The following is a 23,297-nucleotide window of genomic DNA, read 5'->3' as shown; positions in this document are numbered from 1 at the left end:
AGCTTTGCTGGCAGATGCAGTGTGAATGTGTGCCAGTAGAGGAAACGCTGTTGCAGGAGCTAGAGCGTTGCTATGCATGACACGCATTGCGAATTGTTCAACTTTGTAGTCCCACACATTTGCTTAGGCTGACTTTACTAAAATATTTTACTAAAATATTTACTTTAATATTTCTAATCATGGCATATCTTTCCACCCAATTAGGCTAACTAAGTAAAGACAAAAAAACACTCACAACTCCTTGATCAAGGCCTGGCCCACTGATTATGGCATGAAATACTGCCCTAACCTGACATGCGAGTCAGGTTGAGTCGGGCCTCGGGCAGAGAATCTAAACTCTAAGCTTTAACGCACTATTTGACGTGTTTTGCTGTAAAACAGGCCTCATTCTCATTTACTCCTATCAGGATTACTTGACAAGAGACTAAGCAACCAATTAAAAAATGTAGAAAGTTTTGATCAGGTCACTAAATAACAGTGCAAAACAAAATAACAATTGCAGAACTTTTGAACATTTTGCAAAGAATCTGAATGTACCATAGCAGGAGACGGGTTGTATTGGGAGGCAGGTTCAGTATATGTGGGTCCAGACTGAGGTGGATAGAGCGGGTTTTGAGGCACATTCCCAGGATTAAAGCCCTTAAATGATGGAAAAATGCAGAAATGATTAGTAATACTCTTTACAGTGAGAACAAAACATGTTTTAAAGGCTTCTGTAGAAAATAAATAGTACTAATATACAATACAATATTAAAGAATATAGTATATTACAGTACTGCAGTTGTGCTCTTCAAACAATGAACCACGTGTTACTGCCTTTAGGATCAATAATGCATTAAGAGTTGTTTTTAACTTGTACGCTTGCTGTCTTAACATTTAAAATAAATCAATAAAACTAAAAACAAAAGAGCTTGGATGTACCTGATTTGGAAATGGGTTGTTCTGGGAGGCAGGATCATTCCACTGGGGAGGATGAGTGGGTCCAGATTGAGGTGGATAGACAGGGTTTTGAGGCACATTCACAGGATTATAGCCCTAAAATGATGGGAGAAATGCAGAAACGATTAGTAATACTCTTTACAGTGATAATGACCAAGCACATTGTTAAAAGAATCTAATCTAAGTGGTTGTCTATATAATAGGGATAATTAAACATTTTGAAGGAACGAGAGAAAGTTGCTGCCTGAAGAAATAGTAGATACACACTAAAATATAATACATTCTGGAATACAGTGTGTAATAGTATGCCAAGCCGACCCCGCAACTAAGGCCAAAGAAAAAGAAGAAGAGGAGGAGTGTGTAATAGTATGCCAATAGTATTGTTACTCCTTTCAGGACCAATAATGCATTAGTAGGAGTTGTTTTTACCTTTTACGTATTTGCTTGCTGTCTTAATATTAAAAATAAACATGTAAAGTGAAAAGCAAAAGTGTTTGGATGTACCTCATGAGTATATGGGTGGTAGGGTGGAGCAGGTTGATTCCAATTGGAAGGATGACCTGGGGAAACTCCGGGTTGAGGTACAGCAGGATAGAGAGGGCTTTGAGGCATACCTCCAGGATTAATGCTCTTAATAGAAACAAGAACAAGCACATCCTTTTTACTTCTTTTTCAGTGAAAAGATAAGTACACCTGAAATGCTATCCTGTCTATACTAGTCACCAGAAAGACCTACAGCAAACTGCAAACCAGCATTAACAGCGTGATGAGCATGGTATTCACACAAGCCTCAAGGTGGATTTTAATAACCGGTGTGTGTCCTCTACAAAGGTGCCTGAGAGAGCTCAAACACTAACAAATTGTAAAAACATATGAATCAAAGAGACACATGCAAATTCTCACAACATGCAAATGCAGAATATTGCTGCAAATAGCGCAGACCACAACAGAAGAGTGTAAGGGCTCCCCAAAAATTATGAGCCGACTGCTTCTGGTTTAGAGTTAGCTGTGTTGTCGGACACCTGAGAGTTGAGTTTTTTGTTTATCTTAATTCCCTGGTTTTATGGTTATATTATGATATAGATCAGTGTTTCTCAACTGGTGGGTCGCGACCCAAAAGTGGGTCGTAGAAACATTTTCAGTGGGTCGCGGAGTGTGTGGTCAAAAAAATAACAAAAGTTCAATTTTTAACGTATTTTGACTTTTATTTTGAAATGCGTGCACGACCGTTTGACAAATGAAATTTTATTTAATTATAGCAACAGATAAGTCAAAGCGCAAGTAGGACCCCGAATATGTAAAGTATTGATTTACATATATTGATGACAAAAAAAAAAACGTAAAGCCTCAGTGTGTCATAAGTAGTGAGGTGCTCTCACAAGAGAGCACGAAACCTTCTAAATTAAAACGACATTTAGAAACTAGACAACATGTTTTATTAACAGTTTAGTTCATGGTAACTGAACCTTTCGTTACTCTAACCACTGTTTACAGTATTTGTCGCTTTTACTCTGTAATTTGATACATTTTGTTAAATGACAGCAATTAAATATAGTTTATTTGTAAGTCTTGGTGATTTTCTTAGGATTTATCTGTCACTACTTGTGTATGTTAACAAATAAATACAAATAATTATAATTCCTAAAATTGTATTATAGTTCCTAAAAATTTGGGTCGCGGCTTGATGACCATGTAAAAATGTGGGTCCCATATCCAAACCAGATGAGAACCCCTGATATAGATTATTAGGGCTAAACATATACAAACTACAACTCCTCTCTCAGATCTCCAACAGAACCGATGACTCTAAACAGAAAGCAGCTGTGTTTGTCACTTTTTCGGGGTTCGATTATTGTGAGAATTTGCTTGCATGTGTGTTGGCAAATTGATAAAAGTGTTTTCTCAATTTGTAAGTTGTTTTCTATTTGGGTATTTCCTTTTAAAGGGACAGTGCACCCAAAAAAAGAAAATTCTCTCATCATTTACTTTGTTATTTCTTTATTTTATTTACTCATATTACTTAATTTATTTCACACCTTTATGAGATTCTTTTTTACTGTTGAACACAAAAGAAGATATTTTGAAGAAAGCTGCAAACATGTAACCATCGTATTTGTTTTCCCTACTATGGAAGTCAATGGTTACAGGTTTTCAGCTTTTTTTCTGAATATCTTATTTTGTGTTAAACAGACATAAGAAACATAAAGAGGTTAGCAATCACTTGAGGGTAAGTACATTTCCAGTTTTGGGTGAACTCTCTCTTTAACTTACAGTGTGCTTGAGCTCTTTCAGCCATCATGCTTGACTACTTTGTAACAAATTCTTAGCAAGCCTTTTTTGGTTCAATATAATTCTGAGACAGCCAGGCTGTACTCTAACATCAATGCAATTGGCAAAGAAAACAAATTTATTAAGCTCACATATTCAATTATTTTATAATTAAACTATCAAAATGCTACCTAACACTACTATTTTAACAACCTTTTCTACCAATAAGATGCAACAGATGCTTACTTAACTGCTGTTTTTTCACTTTTGTTGTGTTCTTTAGTTAGCACCTATTTACACTCTCAAAAGCATGGCTGCATCTGAAATCACATACTTCCATAATATATAGTATGTTAAAAACAGTCTACGAGCAGAGTAGTATGTCCAAATACACAGAATTTACCAAGCAGTATACGGGAAGGACCCTGATGACCTACTACTTCCAATGAGATTATAAAGTGCGCATCTGATGGACACTGCACTATGCCATGATGCACTGCGAGACCATTCATGAATGAGAGTGAAGCAACTGACGCAGGTGGGTCATGTGATCATGACAAAATGGCGAATGCAGTACGTTAGATTTCCATTCATGCTACTGACATTCATACTGTACAAAACCTACTTTTCTAACGGTCCAGTAGTACATTCAAATGCCGTACCTACTGAGTAGTAGGCAATTTCGTATGCAGCCCATTGTCATTGCCAGGATGTTTGTTATCTATATACCACTTATTAGAATGATCTAAGAAAGAGGGAAATAACCTTCATGTTTATTTTATCAGGTCAGAGCCTTCGGGACTTACTGGATCAATCACATTGCAAGGTATAGACACTGGTTCAGAATTAGGGGAGGTGGCGCTTTGAGTGTTTGATTTGGAGGTCCGGCAACATTTGCACAATCTTCTTCGGCAGCAATAGCAGATTCCACCAGGAACGCCAACCAGCAGAATGGCTAATAGACCCAAATTAGGAGTAAACGGATGATGATCTATAGTCAGGTTTGAAGAGATGAGACAAGGAAAAACATTGAGAGATGGTGAATACTGATTCATACAACACAAATCTTGAAAATAATCCAGATAATTAAATCAGCACAGGCTCTGTTGCAGCACTAGTTTGTAACACTAGACTAGTTCACTAGAGTTAAGCCATTCATTGAGGTAGCCCAGGCACACATAGTCTAGTACAGGGGTGGCCAACCCTGTTCCTGGAGAACCACCTACCTGCAGATTTCAGTTGCAACCCATACCAAACACACCTGAACCAATTAATTAGGACCTGAACACCACGTGATAATAACAGGCAGGTGTGTTTGATATGGATTGCAACTGAAATCTGCAGGAAGGTGGCTCTCCAGGAACAGGGTTGGCCACCCCTTGTCTAGTTCATTATAGTTAAGTCATTTAGCGAGGTAGCCCAGGCACACATAGTTTAGTTCACTTGAGTTAAGCCATTTGGCGAGGCAGCCCAGCCACACAGTCTAGTTCACTAGAATTAAGCTATTTAACAAGGTAGCCCAGGCACATATAGTTTAGTTCCCTTGAGTTAAGGCATTTGGTGAGGTATCCCAGGCATACATAGTCTAGTTCACTACAGTTAAGCAATTTAGCGAGGTAACCCAGGCACATATAGTCTAGTAGTTCACTAGAGTTAAGCCATTCTGCGAGGTAGCCCAGTCACATATTATCTAATTCACTTAAGTTAAGCCATTTAGTGAGGTAGACCAGGCACACATAGTCTAGTTCACTAGAGTTAAGCCATTCTGCGAGGTAGCCCAGTCACATATAGTCTAGTTCACTAAAGATAAGCCATTTAGTGAGGTAGCCCAGGCACATATAGTCTAGTTCACTAAAGTTAAGCCATTTAGTGAGGTAGCCCAGGCACATATAATCTAATTCACTTAAGTTAAGCCATTTAGTGAGGTAGACCAGGCACACATAGTCTAGTTCACTAGAGTTAAGCCATTCTGCGAGGTAGCCCAGTCACATATAGTCTAGTTCACTAAAGATAAGCCATTCTGCGAGGTAGCCCAGTCACATATAGTCTAGTTCACTAAAGTTAAGCCATTTAGTGAGGTAGCCCAGGCACATATAGTCTAGTTCACTAAAGTTAAGCCATTTAGTGAGGTAGCCCAGGCACATATAGTCTAGTTCACTAAAGTTAAGCCATTTAGTGAGGTAGCCCAGGCACATATAGTCTAGTTCACTAAAGATAAGCCATTTAGTGAGGTAGCCCAGGCACATATAGTCTAGTTCACTAAAGTTAAGCCATTTAGTGAGGTAGCCCAGGCACATATAGTCTAGTTCACTAAAGTTAAGCCATTTTGTGAGGTAGCCCAGGCACATATAGTCTAGTTCACTAAAGTTAAGCCATTCAGCAAGGTAGCCCAGGAACATATAGTTTAGTTCCCTAGAGTTAAGCCATTTAGTGAGGTAGCCCAGGCACATAGTCTAGTTTCCTAGAGTTAAGCTATTCAGCGAGGTAGCCCAGGCACATATAGTTTAGTTCTCTGGAGTTAAGCCATTTGGCGAGGTAGCCCAGGCATACATAGTCTAGTTCACTAGAGTTAAGCCATTCTGCAAGTTAGCCCAGTCACATATATTTTAGTTCACTAAAGGTAAGCCATATAGTGAGGTAGCCCAGGCACATATAGTCTAGTTCCCTAGAGTTAAGCCATTAGGCGAGGTAGCCCAGGTGCACATAGATAGTAAAACATGCAGTCCTTTAACGGCAAGAAAAGAAATAGACACATTTCGCCAATAGATCAGCCTGTTCTGGGGGAGTGTTTAACTTGTTAAAGTTAGTTAACTTCTGTTGTAAAATGCATGTTCCTAATTGATAATTTGTAAACACACAACACAGCTTCAGTTTTCATGGGTCTGTTTGCCTTGTTTGGTGGGTTCCATACATGTTGTGTTTGCAGAAACAGCTTGTTATGTTCTCAGACAAAAATTAAATTGTCTGTGACTATACTGGCAGTAGCAAATCTCAATACTTGCTCTGCACCAATAATCAAAGCAGCAGCAGCAGAGCAAATCTATCCCGTCAAGACCAAGCAGATCAACATTGTTATAATGCATGCTTGTAAATAACTCCAAAATTTTAAGAGTTGTTGTTCTTACCAACTAGTATCATTGTATTGCTTGAGATCAGTCTGCCTTTCTTATCGGTGAGCTCGTATCTACCCAAGTCTGATGTGTTGACATTGACAACCTCAATTGAATTCAAGTACACTTTAAGCCGGTTATAGTAGTCCCGGTAGTTTTTGCCTACAGGAACTCCATTCTCTACCAGGGTGATGGCTGAATCATTATCATAAAAGCGAAGCGTGACATTAGACATTTTGAGTCCTCTCAGTGGTATTTTCAGAGTTTCTCCAGCGATACGCGGAATGGTATCAGTGTTGGCTGTAAGAGAGGAAAGACAGTAAAAACGTGAAGGAAGAGTAAGAATATGTGGACAGTCATTAAAGATTTTAATCACTTAAAATGCTACTTACTCTGGACCTTCACTGTATAACTGGAGATGGCTGAGCCAAAGATGTTGCGCACGAGATAGGTCCCCTCATCGTCAAACGTAGCCTGTTGGATTTTGAATGTCCAGCCATTATTGGTAGAGGTCACGTGTCCTTTTTTGGTTCTACTGTACCAAGCTGTCAATCTGTTTTCCCAGATGATATAATGTTCAGTTTCATCAGCAGAAGCAAACTCCAGTTTATCTGTCCTTTCTGGAAGCTCCAGAATCAGCTGATTGCCATGGTCTATAGCTTTGCGATAGGTAGAGACTGCAGAGACTGACACTAAAGGGAGAAATGGTGGTGGTTTGTAAGATGAGTAGAAGTTTATTACAAATGACAGCAATTAGAACCATGTAAAAATCCATTTGTTTTGCTGTTTGTCTTTCTTTTTTTGTCATTATAACCAATGATTCAACTGTCAACGTCTAAATCCTTCTTCATTAATGGCAATTATCTGTTCACTAAAATGCTGGGTAAAGCATGTGTTGGCTGAATTTGTGTATGTGTGTAGTGCAGTTTTTGTTCAAATGCAGGTCAAAGGCATCTCTCCCACCCATTGATGTAATAACCCAGTGATTATATTCCTGAGAGAACACGCCTCAATTGCAGCTGTTTCAATAGGCCTCTATACAAAAGTGGTTTGCCAAAAGCCAATCTATCAACACTCGAGTCTGCAACACTAGCTGTATGTATGAATATATCTATATCTGCAATAAGGTCAGCAGTTGACTTTGCTTAATTAACACAATAAAACAAGACTGTAGCTATTAACAATACATTAAAAAGTGCACAGTGCTTAAGACCCTTAAAGGGATAGTTCACCCAAACATGAAGGTATATGTTTGGAAGAATGTCAGTAACCGAACAGCTCTCACCTATTCAACTGAAATATTAGTCTTTTTTCCAACTATAGCATTAAATGAATGGTGAGATCTGTTTGGTTGAGTAGGGTCTGTCTGCAGATTTCAAGACAGGGGCATAACATGAAGTAATGAGTAACTTGTAGTTATGGAGACCTACATGTCAAAACAGTGTTGTCGGTAGATCGGACTGTACATTAGTCATTAACCTCTACACCAACTCCACAGCTTAACCCAACCATTAACATCTATACCTACTACAACCCTAAACCCAACCATCATCATTAATACCGTCTACACCTTCCCCAAACCTAAACCTAACTATCACAGCTATTAACGTCTACAATCTCCAAACCCTAAACCCAACCATTATCATTATTAACATCTACACCTTTTTCAACCCTAAACCCAACCATCATCATTAATACCGTCTACACCTTCCCCAAACCTAAACCCAACTATCACAGTTATTAAGGTCTACACCTTCCCCAACCTTAAACTCAACCATCAGTTATTAAAGTCTACACCCTCCCAACCCTAAACCCAACCATCATCCTTAATAATGTCTACATCTTCCCCAAACCTAAACCCAACCATCACCGTTATTGACATCTACACTCTCCCAACCCTAAACCCAACAATCATCATCATCATTAACGTCTACACCTTGCCCAACCATCACAGTAATAACGTATACATCCTCCCAACCCTAAACCCAACCATTATCAATATTACCGTCCCCACCTTTCCAAAACCCAAACCCAACCATCACAGTTATTAAAATCTACACCTTCCCTAACCCTAATCCCAACCATCACCGTTTTTGAAGTCGACAACCTTTCCAAACCGAAACCCAACCATAACAGCCGCGAGTTGCAGAGGCTTTAATACTTGACACGCTTCCCATTGTACTGTTATTTGCAAGCACACAGGGCAATGTAGAGAAGGGTAAATGTCAACTGACAAAATGGATGAAGTCAGCAAGTGGAGTTGCTAAATAATTTGAATATAACAATATATCAAATGAATTGACAGGTGGAGCAGTGGCTAGCGCTGTCGCCTCATAGCAAGAAGGTCGCTGGTTCGAGCCTCGGCTTGGTCAGTTGGCATTTCTGTGTGGAGTTTGCATGTTCTCCCCGTGTTCCCGTGGGTTTCCTCTGGGTGCTCCGGTTTCCCCCACAAGTCCAAAAACATGTGGTACAGGTGAATTGGGTAGGCTAAATTGTCTGAAGTGTATGTTTGTGAATGAGTGTGTATGGATGTTTCACAGTACAGCAGCTGGAAGGGCATCTGCTGTGTAAAATATATGCTGCATAAGTTGGCGGTTCATTCAGCTGTGGTGACCCTTGATAAAGGGACTAAGCCGAAAAGAAAATGAATGAATAAATGAATGAATTGGTTGTGGATAAATTTGGAGAACACTCATTGGTGAAAATGTTCTCTGGTAAGTATTCTTGCCAACAACATCTCGTTGACATCTTGCATGGTACAATGGCATCTTGATAACTACAAGTTACGCCCATTCATGTTACGTCCGCAGACAGATTCACTTGGTTTGATTACTGATATTTTTCCCAATATCTCCCTTTGTGTTGATCAGAACATTAAAATTTCTATAGGTTTCAAACAACCTGAAGTTAAGTAAATCCTGACAGAATTTTTATGTTTTCCTAATACATTCTGTCCTGTATTAATGAGCTACTTAGCTGCCATTGGGCTGCTTTTAAGCCAGTGGATTTTAAAAGTGTAAGCAGCAAATTTTTTTACCTGCACAAAAAGCAGCAGCAAGGAAGGGCCAAACAATCTGCATCTGTTTGAAAAAACAAAACAAAAAATTTTACTATACAGCCATTTGAAAACAGTTAGGACATCCTTTGAACTCCGTGATTTTCTGCGGCAGGACATCATAAAAAATGATCTTAGTAGGACTTACAATTTGAAAAATAAAACCTCAGATGAACAACATGACATATTGCACCGTGACATTTTTACTTACCAAAAATAAAGCCAACATGGAAAAGTCTTGAGTAACTGACACACTGGGACACCCTAACTGTTAACTACGTAATTAAAGGAGTAGTTCACACAAAAAAACAAAATTACCTCCTAATTAAGTTTCTTTCTTCTGTTGAACATAATAAAATATGTTTTTTTTAAATGCTCATTGCTGGGACCCATTCACTATAGGAAACAAAATCCTATGGATGTCAATGGGTACCAGCAACCAGTATTTTTCAAAACATCTCAAATAGGTATTCAACAATTGAAGGGTGAGTAAATAATGGCACAATTTCTATTTTAGGGTGACGTATCCCTTTAAGAGGGTAAGTATCACTCAGACACTGCTAAACAAACGCCTTTGATTAACTGATCAATAAAGTCATTAATCTAGCAGGAGTAAAACAGTCCACAGTTAGGAAGTTTATTCACAAATGGAGGACATTCAAAGCAAGACAGAACTGCAAATTCCCGGAACTGCAAATTCACCCTGAAATCAGACTGCGTAAAGATCAGAGAAATGGCAGAACTTCACCACAGACTCTACAGGCTTCATTAAACGAGTGAAGTAGGGCTGCATGATATTGGAAAAATCTAACATTGATATTTTGCGATTATATTATGATATAATTTCACGAAATTAGTTGCATAACTATTTGCAAAAACTGATTGCGACAATTCTGTAGGAGAGTGCATATGCATAAAAAATAAGAAATTATCTACAATCTAAAATAGAATAAGCAGCATTTAATTACTTTCCAAGGAGTTGAACTGGACTCAGATGTACAGTAACTGAATAAACAAATGTAGAAATAAAACTGCATAGTCTTCGTTTATGAACAATTAAATTTTTTATACATTTTTTAATTTCATCAAAGTTACAGTACAGTACAGTTTCTTTAGCCTAAACGCTTTTAAAACCCTCACACAGACGCAAGCCTCAAAAATACTTGGAAGACGATCATTTATAATCCAGACTAAACATTGCATAAACTCACGATATTACTATTGAATGATCACAATGCGCTATCAATGCTGAAACTATATATTGTGCAGCCCTAAAGTGAAATAAAAAAGTTCATGACAGTACAATTAGAAAAAGACAGGACAACTATAGAATGTCTGGAATGGTTGACAGAGGAAAGCCTCTACTTGCTAAAAATAAACCCCAAAAGAACATGGCAGCACGTATGCAAAGCTGCATGCAAAGCTGCATCTTCTGAACAAAGCATACGACAGGCTTCATCAAGTCAAAGAATTTTTAAGACCATTATGAATGAAATTTTAGACTTATACAAGTCTAAACACTAATGATTATTTCTAATGGCTCAACAAAATAAAAGTTAATGTAATTACAATTTTAGCGACATACTTTAACGTGTCACAGCAAAAAAGTAGTTGTATACACTTGTTTCAACATAATATTCCTTTCTGTTTTTATGACAAGTTTTACAATGGTAAAAGTATATTTATTGTGGAGGCAATTACATAAATAACCAAATAATAATAATAATAATATATATATATATATATATATATATATATATATATATATATATATATATATATATATATATATATTGCATAATATTATTTGGTTATTTATGTAATTGGAGCCAACAAATATAAAAAAAATTATATATATATTATTTTTTAGCTTTTAGTCCAAATCGAGTATAAATTTTATTCAATCAATTGCATTTCTTTTATAAAACCTTAAGTTTGATGCTCATTTATAAATATTATGTCTACTCTCCTTACTTCTGTAAATAGTTTTTGTATGAATGGAAGATAACGTAAAGCGATATGTTGCTCTGTTATTATGATGAGGAACTGTGTAATTAGGGACCGAGCACCGAAACGGTGCGTAGGCCCTATTGGAATTGCTCCGTTTATTATTATTCTTCTTCTTCTTCTTCTTCCGCGGAATGAATCGCGGTTTTGAGGGGCTAAACATGCCCGAAAACTCACGCAACTTTGCACACGCCTCAGAAGTGGCGAAAATTTACGTTTTTTATGGGCTTCGGAAGTGGGCGTGGCAAAATGACTCGACAGCGCCACCTAGAAAAATTAAACAGACGAGCCCCCGATCCACGAATCACGCACATGCACGAAAATTGGCACACACCTCAAACATGCCAAAACATACGAAAAAGTCTCTTGGAGCCATATCTCAAACCCAACAGGAAGTCGGATATTTTTAACTTCCTGAGGCGAAAAAGTGGCGATTTTGCCATTTCCAGGCGTTGTATTTTAACGAACTCCTCCTAGGGATTTTTTCCGATCGACACCAAAATTGGGTTTTGTCATATAAAGGCCTTGGCGATGTTAAATTGCGAAGCTTTAGAGTTTTCGTCGATGGGCGTGTCCATGGCGCCCTCGCAAACTTTGATGATTCGCCACAAAACAGGAAGTCATTATAACTCAGGCATGCATTATCCGATCTGCCTCAAAATTCACACGCTTGATAAGAGTCCTGACCTGAACACGTTTACATGCCAATTTCCAGATACAGTTACAGCGCCACCTGCTGGCCACAGAAAATGACATGATTTACGGAGTAATAAACTCCTCCCACAAATTTTATCGTATCAGCACTAAAATTGGGTAGTGTTATCTGAAAGCTCTAGCGATGATATATTGTGAAGATCTAGAGTTTTCGCAGAGGGGTGTGTCCGTGGCGGTATGACAAACCTCAACGCTTCGCCATGGAGCAGGAAGTCCTTATAACTAAACCACACAATGTCCGATCTGCCTGAAACTTCACATGGTTGATAAACGTCATCTCTTGAACACATCCACATAACAATATTGAAGTGGGCGTGGCAAAATGACTCGACAGCGCCACCTATAAAAATTAAACGGACGAGCCCCCGAGCTACGAATCACGCACATGCACGAAAATTGGCACACACCTTAAACATGCCAAAACATACGAAAAAGTCTCTTGGAGCCATATCTCAAACCAAACAGGAAGTCAGATATTATTAACTTCCTGCGGCGAAAAAGTGGCATTTTTGCCATTTTCAGGCGTTGTATTTTAACGAACTCCTCCTAGGGATTTTATCCAATCAACACCAAAATTGGGTTTTGTCATCTTAAAGCCTTGGTGATGATAAATTGCGAAGCTTTAGAGTTTTCATCGATGGGTGTGTCCGTGGCGGCCTCGCAAACTTCGATAATTCGCCACAAAACAGAACGCCGTTATAACTCAGGCCTGCATTATCCGATCTGCCTCAAAATTCACACATTTAATAACAGTCCTGACCTGAACAGGTTTACGTGCCGATATCCAGTTACAGGTTTAGCGCCACCTGCTGGCCACAGGAAATGACATGTTTCACACTGTAACAAACTCCTACCACAAACTTTCCCGTATCAGCACCAAAATAGAGTGGTGTCATCTTAAAACTCTAGCGATGATATATTGTGAAGATCTAGAGTTTTTGCAGAGGGGCGTGTCTGTGGTGGCATGACAAACCTCAACGCTTCGCCATAGAACAGGAAGTCCTTATAACTCAACCACACAATGTCTGATCTGCCTGAAACTTCACATGATTGATAAAAGTCCTCTCCTGAACACATCTACATAATAATATTGAGTCTGTCATAGCGCCACCTGCTGGCAGAAGGTAGTTTGGCTTGTAACTCGGCCACACAATGTCCGATCTGCCTGAAACTTCACATGGTTGATTAAATTCCTCTCCTGAAGACATCTACATGCCAATTTTTAGTCACAGTTATAGCGCCACCTGCTGACAGGAGGAAGTTTGGCATAAATCTGTGATTTTCTCCGATTTTTTAAATATATTGGCTTAAATTATTACTGTTCGCTGTTCTCTGTCATACTGAGGCCACCGGGCGGCGGTGAGACCGGGTGCGAGGTCCCTATCATCGCTGCTTGCAGCTTTAATTGTTTTTAGTTTTCTTTCCCTGATTTTATTTAGATGGGTTGGTGGTGATTGGATGAATTTCGGCCCAATTGAGTAGCTCTACTTGGACAGAGGAAAATTAAGATTTGTTTAATATTATTTAAGACACACAACAAAATATTTCAGTCCTTAAAACTTAAAACTTTTTAAGGTCTAAAATTTTGTTTTTGAAATTTAGGACTTTTCTTAAGACTTCACGGATACAAAGATAAAAGAAAACATCTAATCAAGCTTTGGCAGGAGTCCAGTCAAAGTCCAGACCTTTTCCTGAAAACCATAGAATTCAAGTGTCCTAATGTTTGTGCATGACAGTATATTACTGAATGAATTAAATATAATACATGAATTATTGAGAATGAAAAGATTATTTGTCTAGGCTATAGAGCCAGATCTGTCTCAAAAATAATACATTTGTATTCTTAAAAATCATACGTCCTCCGATTGGTAAATTCAAAACACAATTCCTCAATTCAAAAGCAATAATTAAACATTTTCCCCAAATGCTCACACATATGCATCTTACATAAACACATTTGAAATGTTTACACAATTATGTACAGTATATATGAAGGTCTTGGATTACTTTCCTCATACGTTTATGAAATATGTTAGATGTACTTATGACCAGCTGAATGTGCATTTGAAAATGCTCACACGATCATGGAGTCCTTTAAATTTGCGTGCGGTATATTTGAGACCTTCCTAGCAGGACATGATTTGTACAAGTCTTTTTTTAGAGGATATTCTGTTTAGCCAATAGCCACTGATCTAAACGCTCCTCACTGAACAAACTCAGGAAGATCCACCATTTAATTATTATTTTATATAAAGTACAATAAACTTTTAGCACTATTATTAGACATTTGTCATTAAAATAGCCTCATAATAAAGTGTTTAAGCAATTTTATCTTGACACGCTGGCACAAATATTCAGACTCTCATCATACTCTAGGGTTGGGCGATGTCCACCAATTTGAATTATTTATTTTTTAATAATAAATTAATTCATAACAAATTAATTATTTGTATCCTACAGTTTCAATTACCTGACTCGCATGGTTTTCATTTTACCCAAAACCAAATCATAAGTAAATAAAGATGTTACACAAAAATTACCATCTGTCAATCACTTTTTCCATGGGACTTTTGCATGAATAGGCAGAGTGATCTGTGTCGTTATAATGCCGTCAACAAACTTAGTCCACGCATGAAAGCAAAAGATCAAAGCGGTGTACTGACACTATGACACGTTACCTGATGGATTCAAAAGACAGAAGAGTTTTTATATAAAGACAAGATTAACTAAGTATCACGTTTAACAACTACAGTGAGATGCGATCCAGCGGTACATCCGTGATAAACTGTCCGACGTGCACTGCTCTCTGGGGTGAGTGCTGGAGCACACATAGCCTAGAGTGTTTGTGTGTGTGTGTGTGTGGTCACGTGATGTGCGTTTTCAGTGGTGTAGTGTGGAAGAAGGGCTTTTCAGAATTGCTAGGTGAAACGCCAGTGTGGATCGTTTTCCTTCTAAAATGCCAATTTAAAACGGAGACATATTAGTGTAAACAGGACCTAAGCCTGTGTTTTTCGCAAGCTGGTTTGCGCAGGGGGCGAGGCGGAGGATCACGATGGCATCGTCTATCGACCCAACCCTATCATACACAGGCATCTTAGCATGTCCTCTTTTATTTTGCTGACCAGCTCTCATAATCCGTGCTAAAACTGTCGCATTGCACAGCATGAAGCGAATTAATTTGTAGTGACCAGCAGACTCGACTTCAGTGTAGATATAATATATATGCAACAGTCATCAACTGAGTACGCTGAGTAGCGTTATATATAAGTGATATTGAGTATGATGACCTTATGTCTTTGGCGAATAGCTGGATTCAATGCATTCAGTAGCTAAATTTACCGAATGAATCTCTGATTCAAATAAATCGGTAAGTAATACAATGCATTTATGAATTTTGTGAATGCAAATGAATTATTTTTGAGACTGATCTGGCTCCATAGTGGGCATCTCATGAAAGCTACACTCATGCTCCAAGAGTAGATGTTTCCCCTGCGCCCACACACACACACACTCAAGAAAATTGCAAAACTTGTGGTTAAACAGCATTCTTTTGTTTGAGAGATGTTCACGACACGTCCGCCACATTATGAATAACATACATACACAGTGAGTGTATTTTCATTAATACACTAGTAGTGAACAGTTAAGCCATGCCCACATGAATGGCGTCTGATGATCTGCTTCTTTGAGATGCATTAGATGAATTGATTGGGTCAGACTCTCAATGACATCATGATGTAACGCGGGAATCCACGAAATAATTAGATTTAGATATCTGCAGTGACCTAATGAATGGCAAAAATCAAACAATTATCTCAAACTCAAAGAGACTCAAATGTATATGCAACTTTTCTGTGTTTTGGTTACATTCGTCGAATAAACACACCCAACAAGAGCAAACCCGACAGGCTCGAATAACACAGGGTTGGGTAAAGAACGTGTTTGTAAACATAAATGTACAAAAACTCACGCGCATAGTTAAATGAATTAAAATAAAGTTCGTTTATAACCGAAAGGAGAAAACGGATTCATGAACAACACCGGAGAAAAAGAAGGACGCAAGAAAATGAGCGGACTGTCTTTACTCTGCGTGCGTTTATTTGCGCAATTCTAACAAAGGATAATACTCTACCCATCGGGAAAAAACATAGGGTACTTACAGTTTATTAAATCTGTATGCTGTTCCAGTTGTAAATTTAGGATTTAACCGTGTCCGACTGCTGCAAATTGTGTTCGGCTGTAGGAGTGTCCAGTAGTCAAACTCAACCCCCCTGCTACAGAGCTCTGCTATCGTGCGAGCGACTGCTATTGCACTCTGCACACCGCCCAGGGCACATTCCGTGTGTTTTGTCTTGATTATCTGGGAGGTTATGGACGATTAGTGCTTTTGTGTGGACCGAGTATGCGAGGAAATATCGCAACAAACGTGGAAAGTGTCGTCTTCTTACCTTTATGCACGATTTAGAAACATCTAATGTGAGCTTTAATATTTTTATTTATTTTTTATCATAAAATACTTATTTAAAATAGAGAATACGAACAGTTAGTATATTAACAACACTCATTTTTATTGAACGCTAAATAAATGCAGTAGTAGGTTAATTATCCACACCTTATTTATTCTCCCGAATTTGGAGTGTCTAAATATATTACTGCTCTGGACTTCAGCTGTTCCTTCTAAAAAGCTTTGAGCTTCCATAGAGAGGCTAACTACTCGGGTTGGCAAGGCTGCATAAACAAACGCAACAGGATACATATGTTAAGGCGTGGCAGCAAGACCCCTTCGCTTATCCCAGCATGCATCACTCTTCGCTTCGCATGCAACGCTAATGAGTAGTTGTCGAAGGAATATGATAATCACAAAATGTAGATTCCACTGATGACTTACAGAGGAACGAAATGTAAACACAAACACAACACTGGACATACGAGCTATTGAAAAAAAAACTATGCATAACTAACATTACAAGATACTTCACTTAATACTGAGGCAGGCTATATATAAGTACTTTTACATGAGACAACAATGCGCAGGATATTGTGCGAGAGAGGTATTAAAGGTAAATATTGTGCAAAAGAGGTATTCAAGGTTTAATATTGTGCAAGAGTTATTTAAGGTTGAAGCTAAATGAATTTGTGGTAAACATTGTTTTCATTATTAAGTTCTTGTAAAATGCAGATTAGATAAAACTTTGGGTTTTGATGAGATTTCAGGGGGGTAAATTGTAAATTGACTGAAGTTTGACTCGTTTCAAACCAGTTTGAGTTGGGGAGGGGGGTTCTTTCTGTTAAGTACAAAATAAGATACATTAAGTAATGTTTGGAACCTGTAACCACTGACTTGCATAGTAGGAAAACAAATAGAAGGTTTTAACATCCTTCAATATATATTTTGTGTTTAACACCACAGAAAAAAAGTCAAGGGTGTGTAAATGCTGACAGAGTTTTATCATTTGGCTGAACTATCCCTTAAGATGCTGCTTCCAATTCTATTAATCTATTAAAGAGTGTCTTTTTGGTGCAACATTATACACTCACATACTCTTTTAAACAAATACTTCTTGACCATTGCAAATAATGATTTATACAGTATTAATGTATTGCATGAATGTATTCACTGCAATGTTGCTACTATCACATGACCTATTTCATATTCAGTTACTTTCATTTGAAAGAATTGACAAATTTTCAGAGTTATTAAAAAAATATTATGTCTAATACTAAAAAATATTAAGTCTACCCGGATCACTTCCAATATCTGACAAGATTCTAATGTGTGTATCTGATGGACCTTTAACTATCCCATGCGGCCACAGGAGTGGATTAATGAATGCCGGTTAAGTGACACTAGTATAGGTCAGGTTACTGTATCAACATGGTGAATTTCATTCATACCGAAGACATTTAAAGATATAGGACACACATATGCCTGCTTGACATGGAGTTCCTCAGGGTTCAGTATTGGGTCCATTTTGCTTTTGTTTTACTGTACAATAACTCTATGGCAGAAGAGTGCATTTTAAAATCTTTTTTTTTTTTTTTTTTTTTTTGAGTAGATCAACCAGGTACTTTTTACATGCTCTACTGCAGGGCTTCCATCATATCAAATGGAAAAAATTGAAAGGCTGTTTTTTTAAATGATATTTTTATCTTCTGTAGGTTATGAATAAAATATGGTAATACCAATAGTTTAATAAAATATATGAGATTTTTGGAAATCACCAAGCAACACCCCTTTGGGAACAACTACTACTGTGATATAAAAAGTATATCTGATACCTGATAATATGATGATTATAACTTACTTTGTTGTTGACCATTGGAACTGTAAACATATTCTTTGAGTAATATATGGGCTTTGGTTCAATAGGATTTAATGGACAGCGGGGGAAATATGTACTGAACACGTCACCATTTTTCTCAGAAAAAATATTTCTAAAGGTGTCGTTGACTTGAATTTTTCTCCCGAATGTTGGTTCAATCAAAGAAATCCATGTATGCAAAGAAGACAAATCTAATTAGTTTACCAATGAAGTTATGCGTAATAAAATAAAATGACAAAGAAAAAGTATTGAACACATGAAAAAGGGAGGTGTAGAAAGACAGTGAAAGCCCAGACTGCAGCTGAAATCTCTCTTTTCAGCAACCCTCTGCCCTTAGTAGTTTTAAATTAATTGCTGCTTCAGTCCAACATCTACATTGTCAGGATGATGAGGATGAAACCAGGGTGGACATTTCAGCAAGACAATGATCCAAAACACAGCCAAGGAAGCTCTCAAATGGTTTCAGAAAAAAAAAGCTGTAGAATGGCCCAGCCAATCCCCTACTTGAATCCAACAGAAAATACAAATTAAACCTCTGATTAGATAGACGAGACCCACAGAACCATCAAGATTTTTACACTCTGTTGAAGTCTGTGGAAAAACTCACACCTGAGCAGTGCATCTGGCTTGAATCTCCATATGAGAGGCGTCTTTAAGCTGCCAAAAATCAACATAATCACTAAAAAAGCCTTTTATATAAAGTATTACATATATTTCAAATCTGGTTCAATTCTATATGAGCAGCTACTACCATGCAGGAAAAAAGACGGTGTGTTCAATAATACTTATTTTCCCCATTGTATTATTTTGCCCCCATTGGGGTTGGGATCATGGCCCAATGAATTATTCCTAATTTTGTTTTCAATTGCATTATGGTTTTTGCTTTTTGTCCTGCAACTTTAGAAATTTTAGCAAAGTGACTATTGTTATTTTTAGTAGGGTAAAATGGTCTGGATCGGTTATTTAAATGACAGTACAAGTACTAGTGCTTATGTTCGATTTTCAAAATCAAAATTTCAAGTACATAGAATTCGAAAGAATAAATAAACTGAGAACACATGTGAATCATAAGCTTTGGCCGTTAATTACGGTTATTTTTACAGTATAAGTTTTCAGAAAAAAACATTAAGTTGTTCTACATGATATGTTAAAACTGGCGTAACACGTTTAATATGGACTAGAATGTTTTGAGATTGGTAAGGAAAAAAAAAAAGGTTGGCAAGCTGATGAAAATGACTAGGAGGTGCAGATACAAACAGTCCATTAAAGATACTATAGCCTACTTGAACACAAATTTTCTGTTCCACCCATCATGTTTTCTCCTTCTCTTTTTTTGCCAAAGACAAATTGTCTTCTCGGGGACAAATAAAGTTTATCCTTATCCTTTTATCCTTATCCTTTCTCCATTAGTGATTTACTCAAGTGTGGTTTGTTGTCTCTGGTAACTGAATGCAGATTGAGAGCTCATGAGGATGGTGTGACTCGTTCTTCATGCCACAGGAGACTTTTGGTCAGCTCCTCTGAGGAACAGTAACACACACACACATTTCCCCCATGTGATAGGAGAATCTTTATCATTCCTTCTCCAAACTGTGTTGCTTTTGAGATCTGTCTGAAAGTGCTAATCTTTGCAAGATTTATAGAAAACTAAACCTGTATTAAATTAAATATTATTTTGTGATGTTTTGGTTCTTACATTAACAATATTCACAGAGTTTTTTTCCAGAATATTTTCTCTTTGTATTCCCCACACTACAGTATTATTTAACAAGCACATAATACAGTCTAAAAACTGTTTCAAGGTTTTGTGGTTATTCATTTATTCATTCATTTTCTTTTCAGCTTAGTCCCCTTATTATTCTGGGGTCACCACAGCGGAATGAACCGCCAACTTATCCAGCAAATGTTTTATGCAGCGGATGCCTTTCCAGCCACAACAACATCCACACACACCCATTAACACATACACTTTGGACAATTTAGCCTACCCAATTCACCTATACCACATGTTTTTGGACTTGTGGGGGACACTGAAGCACTCGATGGAAACCCACGCGAGCGCAGGGAAAACGTGTTTTTTTTATTGTCTGCTAATTATTTGGTAAGTTTAATAAATGCTTTTTAATATTCACTGGATGAACTGTGAGGTAAAAAAAATGCCATCTCATTAGCATCTCATACCCAGTTTACACAAAAACACTTCACTCATTGTTTACAGCAGGGGTGCTCAACCCTGTTCCTGGAGATCTACCTTTCTACAAAGTTCAGCTCCAACCCTGAGCAAACGCACCTGAACCAATTAATTAGGACCTGAACAGCACTTGATAATTACAGGCAGGTGTGTTTGATAAGGGTTGCAACTGAAATCTGCAGGAAGGTAGATCTCCAGGAACAGGGTTGAGGACCCCTGGTTTACAGTTTAACAGACGTTTATTCCCATTCATGCAAATCATCATGTGATAAAAAAAATAATAGCAGCTATTTAATTCAGATAAACATCCTGTAGAACCACTTCTAGAATTCCAATAAACCAAATAAGTTCACATGGAAATTCAGTGTGGCATTTGAAGAACTTTAAAGATGCAAGATACCATCCACTGAGCCACCGTGCCGCCCTATTTATTTATTTTAGTAAACACAAAGTCATTTTTAAACATTGTTTGGTTTGCTTGAACTTTCTTCAACACTGATTAAATTGATCCGCGTGTTTACAAGATTTTAATGAAAACAGCACATCTGGTGCTTATAGTTTTGTCAACACAGTAAGCTTTACATAAACATATTAACTGTAAATTTAATATGAATAAATTATTAGCCATTTAGCTGTTCAAACCATTTACAATACAGGTTTTGATGTGTACAATAGTTTTTTTATTAACCCTAAAGTACTATAATTTACAGTAAATAGCTTTTATTATTATTAATAATAATAATAATAACAAGCATATATTTTTGATCCATAAATAATCTGGTAATGCTTGCTATGGTAATACAACAATACTATAAACAAAACGACCCGGTAATTTTATATAGCACCAGGTATATTATACTACATTTTACCACATTTTAATGTAGAAGTATTTTAGAGTATTTAATGCAGTTTATTAGTTAGGCTTCCATGCTGTAGCATTCATTAGTTCTATAATACAGTATAATACACATTCAAAAACACTATAGGTTAGTATACTCTAAATTAGTTTACTTTAGTTTATTAAATTTTTTCATGTGGAAAAGACATTTTTCGCATATATTCATTTTATATTTTAGATTGTGCAAAAAATAGGTACACATGAACATATTACAATGTAATTATCAGATATTGTCTAAAAAACTAGCATGCGCTACACTGTTTTCAATGGGGATTAGAGGTAGTGTGTTTTTGCGCGCTGCAGCAGGTCTACAGTCAGTGTCTGAATCACATGGCATTGACTGAGCTAAAGTAATGAGCGGCCACGAGCTCATGCTGTTTACATCGCACAACCTCAGAAGAACACTACCGACCATGAGATCAAATTGTGGATAATCTTTCTTCTATCGACTTGGATTTATCGACGATTGTCTCCAGCTAAAGGTAAGTCTGTCAGTTTAATGCGCATTTAAAATTAAATATTATATAAAACAGCTCATTTTTAAAGCCATACAGTCTGGTGTTTGTGTAACACAAACATCAAATGAAGCGATTTACAGGCATCTGAAGCGCGTTTGTTGACTGTACAGTGATGCCCTAATTCTGTCGCCGGGTTTTGTTTACGTTTTTCCGCCATGCTGCTGCAGTAACGGCACACTGACTGACGCTCACGCCAGACAGCATTACAGGCAAAGTGCTTTCTCGACTATTGCCACAAGCCAACCACATATATTTAAAGAATTTATGATGATAACTGAAAATGCTTTTTAGCAGCACGGGTTTATTACACTAAAGACACAATGACGGGGTTTCTGTAACGTTACAGCTAACGTTAACGTGCTTGACCTGTAACGTTAAACACGAGAAAATGCACTTAAAATATACACCGCGGTTTTACAGTAAGCTAGCTACTTATTTATAAATTGTAATAATTTGAATATAGTGTCAAAATATGTCAATATAAGGTAGTCAAATATATTATATTAGGTTAAGTTCATGGGTTTAAGGATATATCATTATTTTATACAGAACCGTTACATTACTTTAAAAAAGTGCTACAGCAAGCTATGGGAGTTCATATTTCCATGGTAGCCTATGTGACATTTTATATGACAGCGTCCTTATTACATTTGATAGTAGTACAGCAGCCACATTACATAAACCTAGTAACCCTGAACCAAATCCCAATCCTATAGTAATTACAGATAATTAATTAACATTAATTACTTAAAAGGACATAGTTAATCTAAAATTAAAATGTGCTCACTATTTACTCACCCTCAAGTGGTTTTAAACCTTTATGAGTTTCTTTATTCTTTAGAAAACTAAATGTATTGTGAAGAAAGCTGAAAACGTAATCCGTAACCTTCATAATATTAAAAAACAAATACTATGGAAGTCAATGATGACCGGTTTCCAACTTTCTTCATAATATCTTCCTTTGGATTTAATTGAAGCTAGAAACTTAAAAAGATTTGAAACAAGGGGGATTAAATAATGACAGATTTTTTTTCATGTTATGTACTGTAACAAAGAGACTTAAATTAAAATGTGACATTAAAATTTTAATTTATGAGACAATCAATAGACTCTGTTTCATTTGAGCTAAAACCTATTGTATTAATATGATCTTTCCTAGTTCCTTCCTCACAATTAATAGTTATCAATGTCATTTTATAACGTTTTATCAAGTACTGAACACAGATGATGCTTTATCTCAGATAAGTTTCAGATGACTCTAATTGAGGTTTTCT

At 37.1% G+C, this 23,297-nt stretch overlaps 2 protein-coding genes across 7 annotated transcripts in view; one reads left to right on the top strand and one right to left on the bottom strand.

The window, feature by feature from the left end:
- Nucleotides 1-23,297, bottom strand: part of wu:fc21g02 — a 42,334-nt gene that overhangs the window by 3,626 nt on the left and 15,411 nt on the right. For 2 of the 4 annotated variants that reach the window (XM_087235216.1, XM_087235215.1), the window contains 7 exons: nucleotides 9,355-9,397; nucleotides 6,710-7,009; nucleotides 6,333-6,617; nucleotides 4,014-4,198; nucleotides 1,444-1,569; nucleotides 922-1,035; nucleotides 538-639 (listed from right to left, as the gene is read on the bottom strand). In XM_087235216.1, coding sequence (XP_087091342.1) covers nucleotides 538-639; nucleotides 922-1,035; nucleotides 1,444-1,569; nucleotides 4,014-4,198; nucleotides 6,333-6,617; nucleotides 6,710-7,009; nucleotides 9,355-9,397 — 1,155 coding nt within the window. 4 annotated transcript variants of the gene reach the window in all.
- The window catches only part of tcirg1a (T cell immune regulator 1, ATPase H+ transporting V0 subunit a3a), a 25,891-nt gene continuing 24,411 nt past the window's right edge, over nucleotides 21,818-23,297 (top strand). For all 3 annotated transcript variants that reach the window (XR_015476889.1, XR_015476890.1, XM_087237567.1), the window contains exon 1: nucleotides 21,818-21,987. The gene's annotated coding sequence lies outside the window, so the exon portion shown is untranslated. The remainder of the gene's footprint in view (nucleotides 21,988-23,297) is intronic.

Source organism: Danio rerio, chromosome 1 (genome assembly GCF_052040795.2).
Source record: "Danio rerio strain M-AB ecotype USA chromosome 1, GRCz13ab, whole genome shotgun sequence".
Lineage (NCBI taxonomy): Eukaryota > Metazoa > Chordata > Actinopteri > Cypriniformes > Danionidae > Danio > Danio rerio.
The sequence above is the reverse complement of the archived record's forward strand: the minus strand, read 5'-3'. Positions and strand labels throughout refer to the sequence as shown.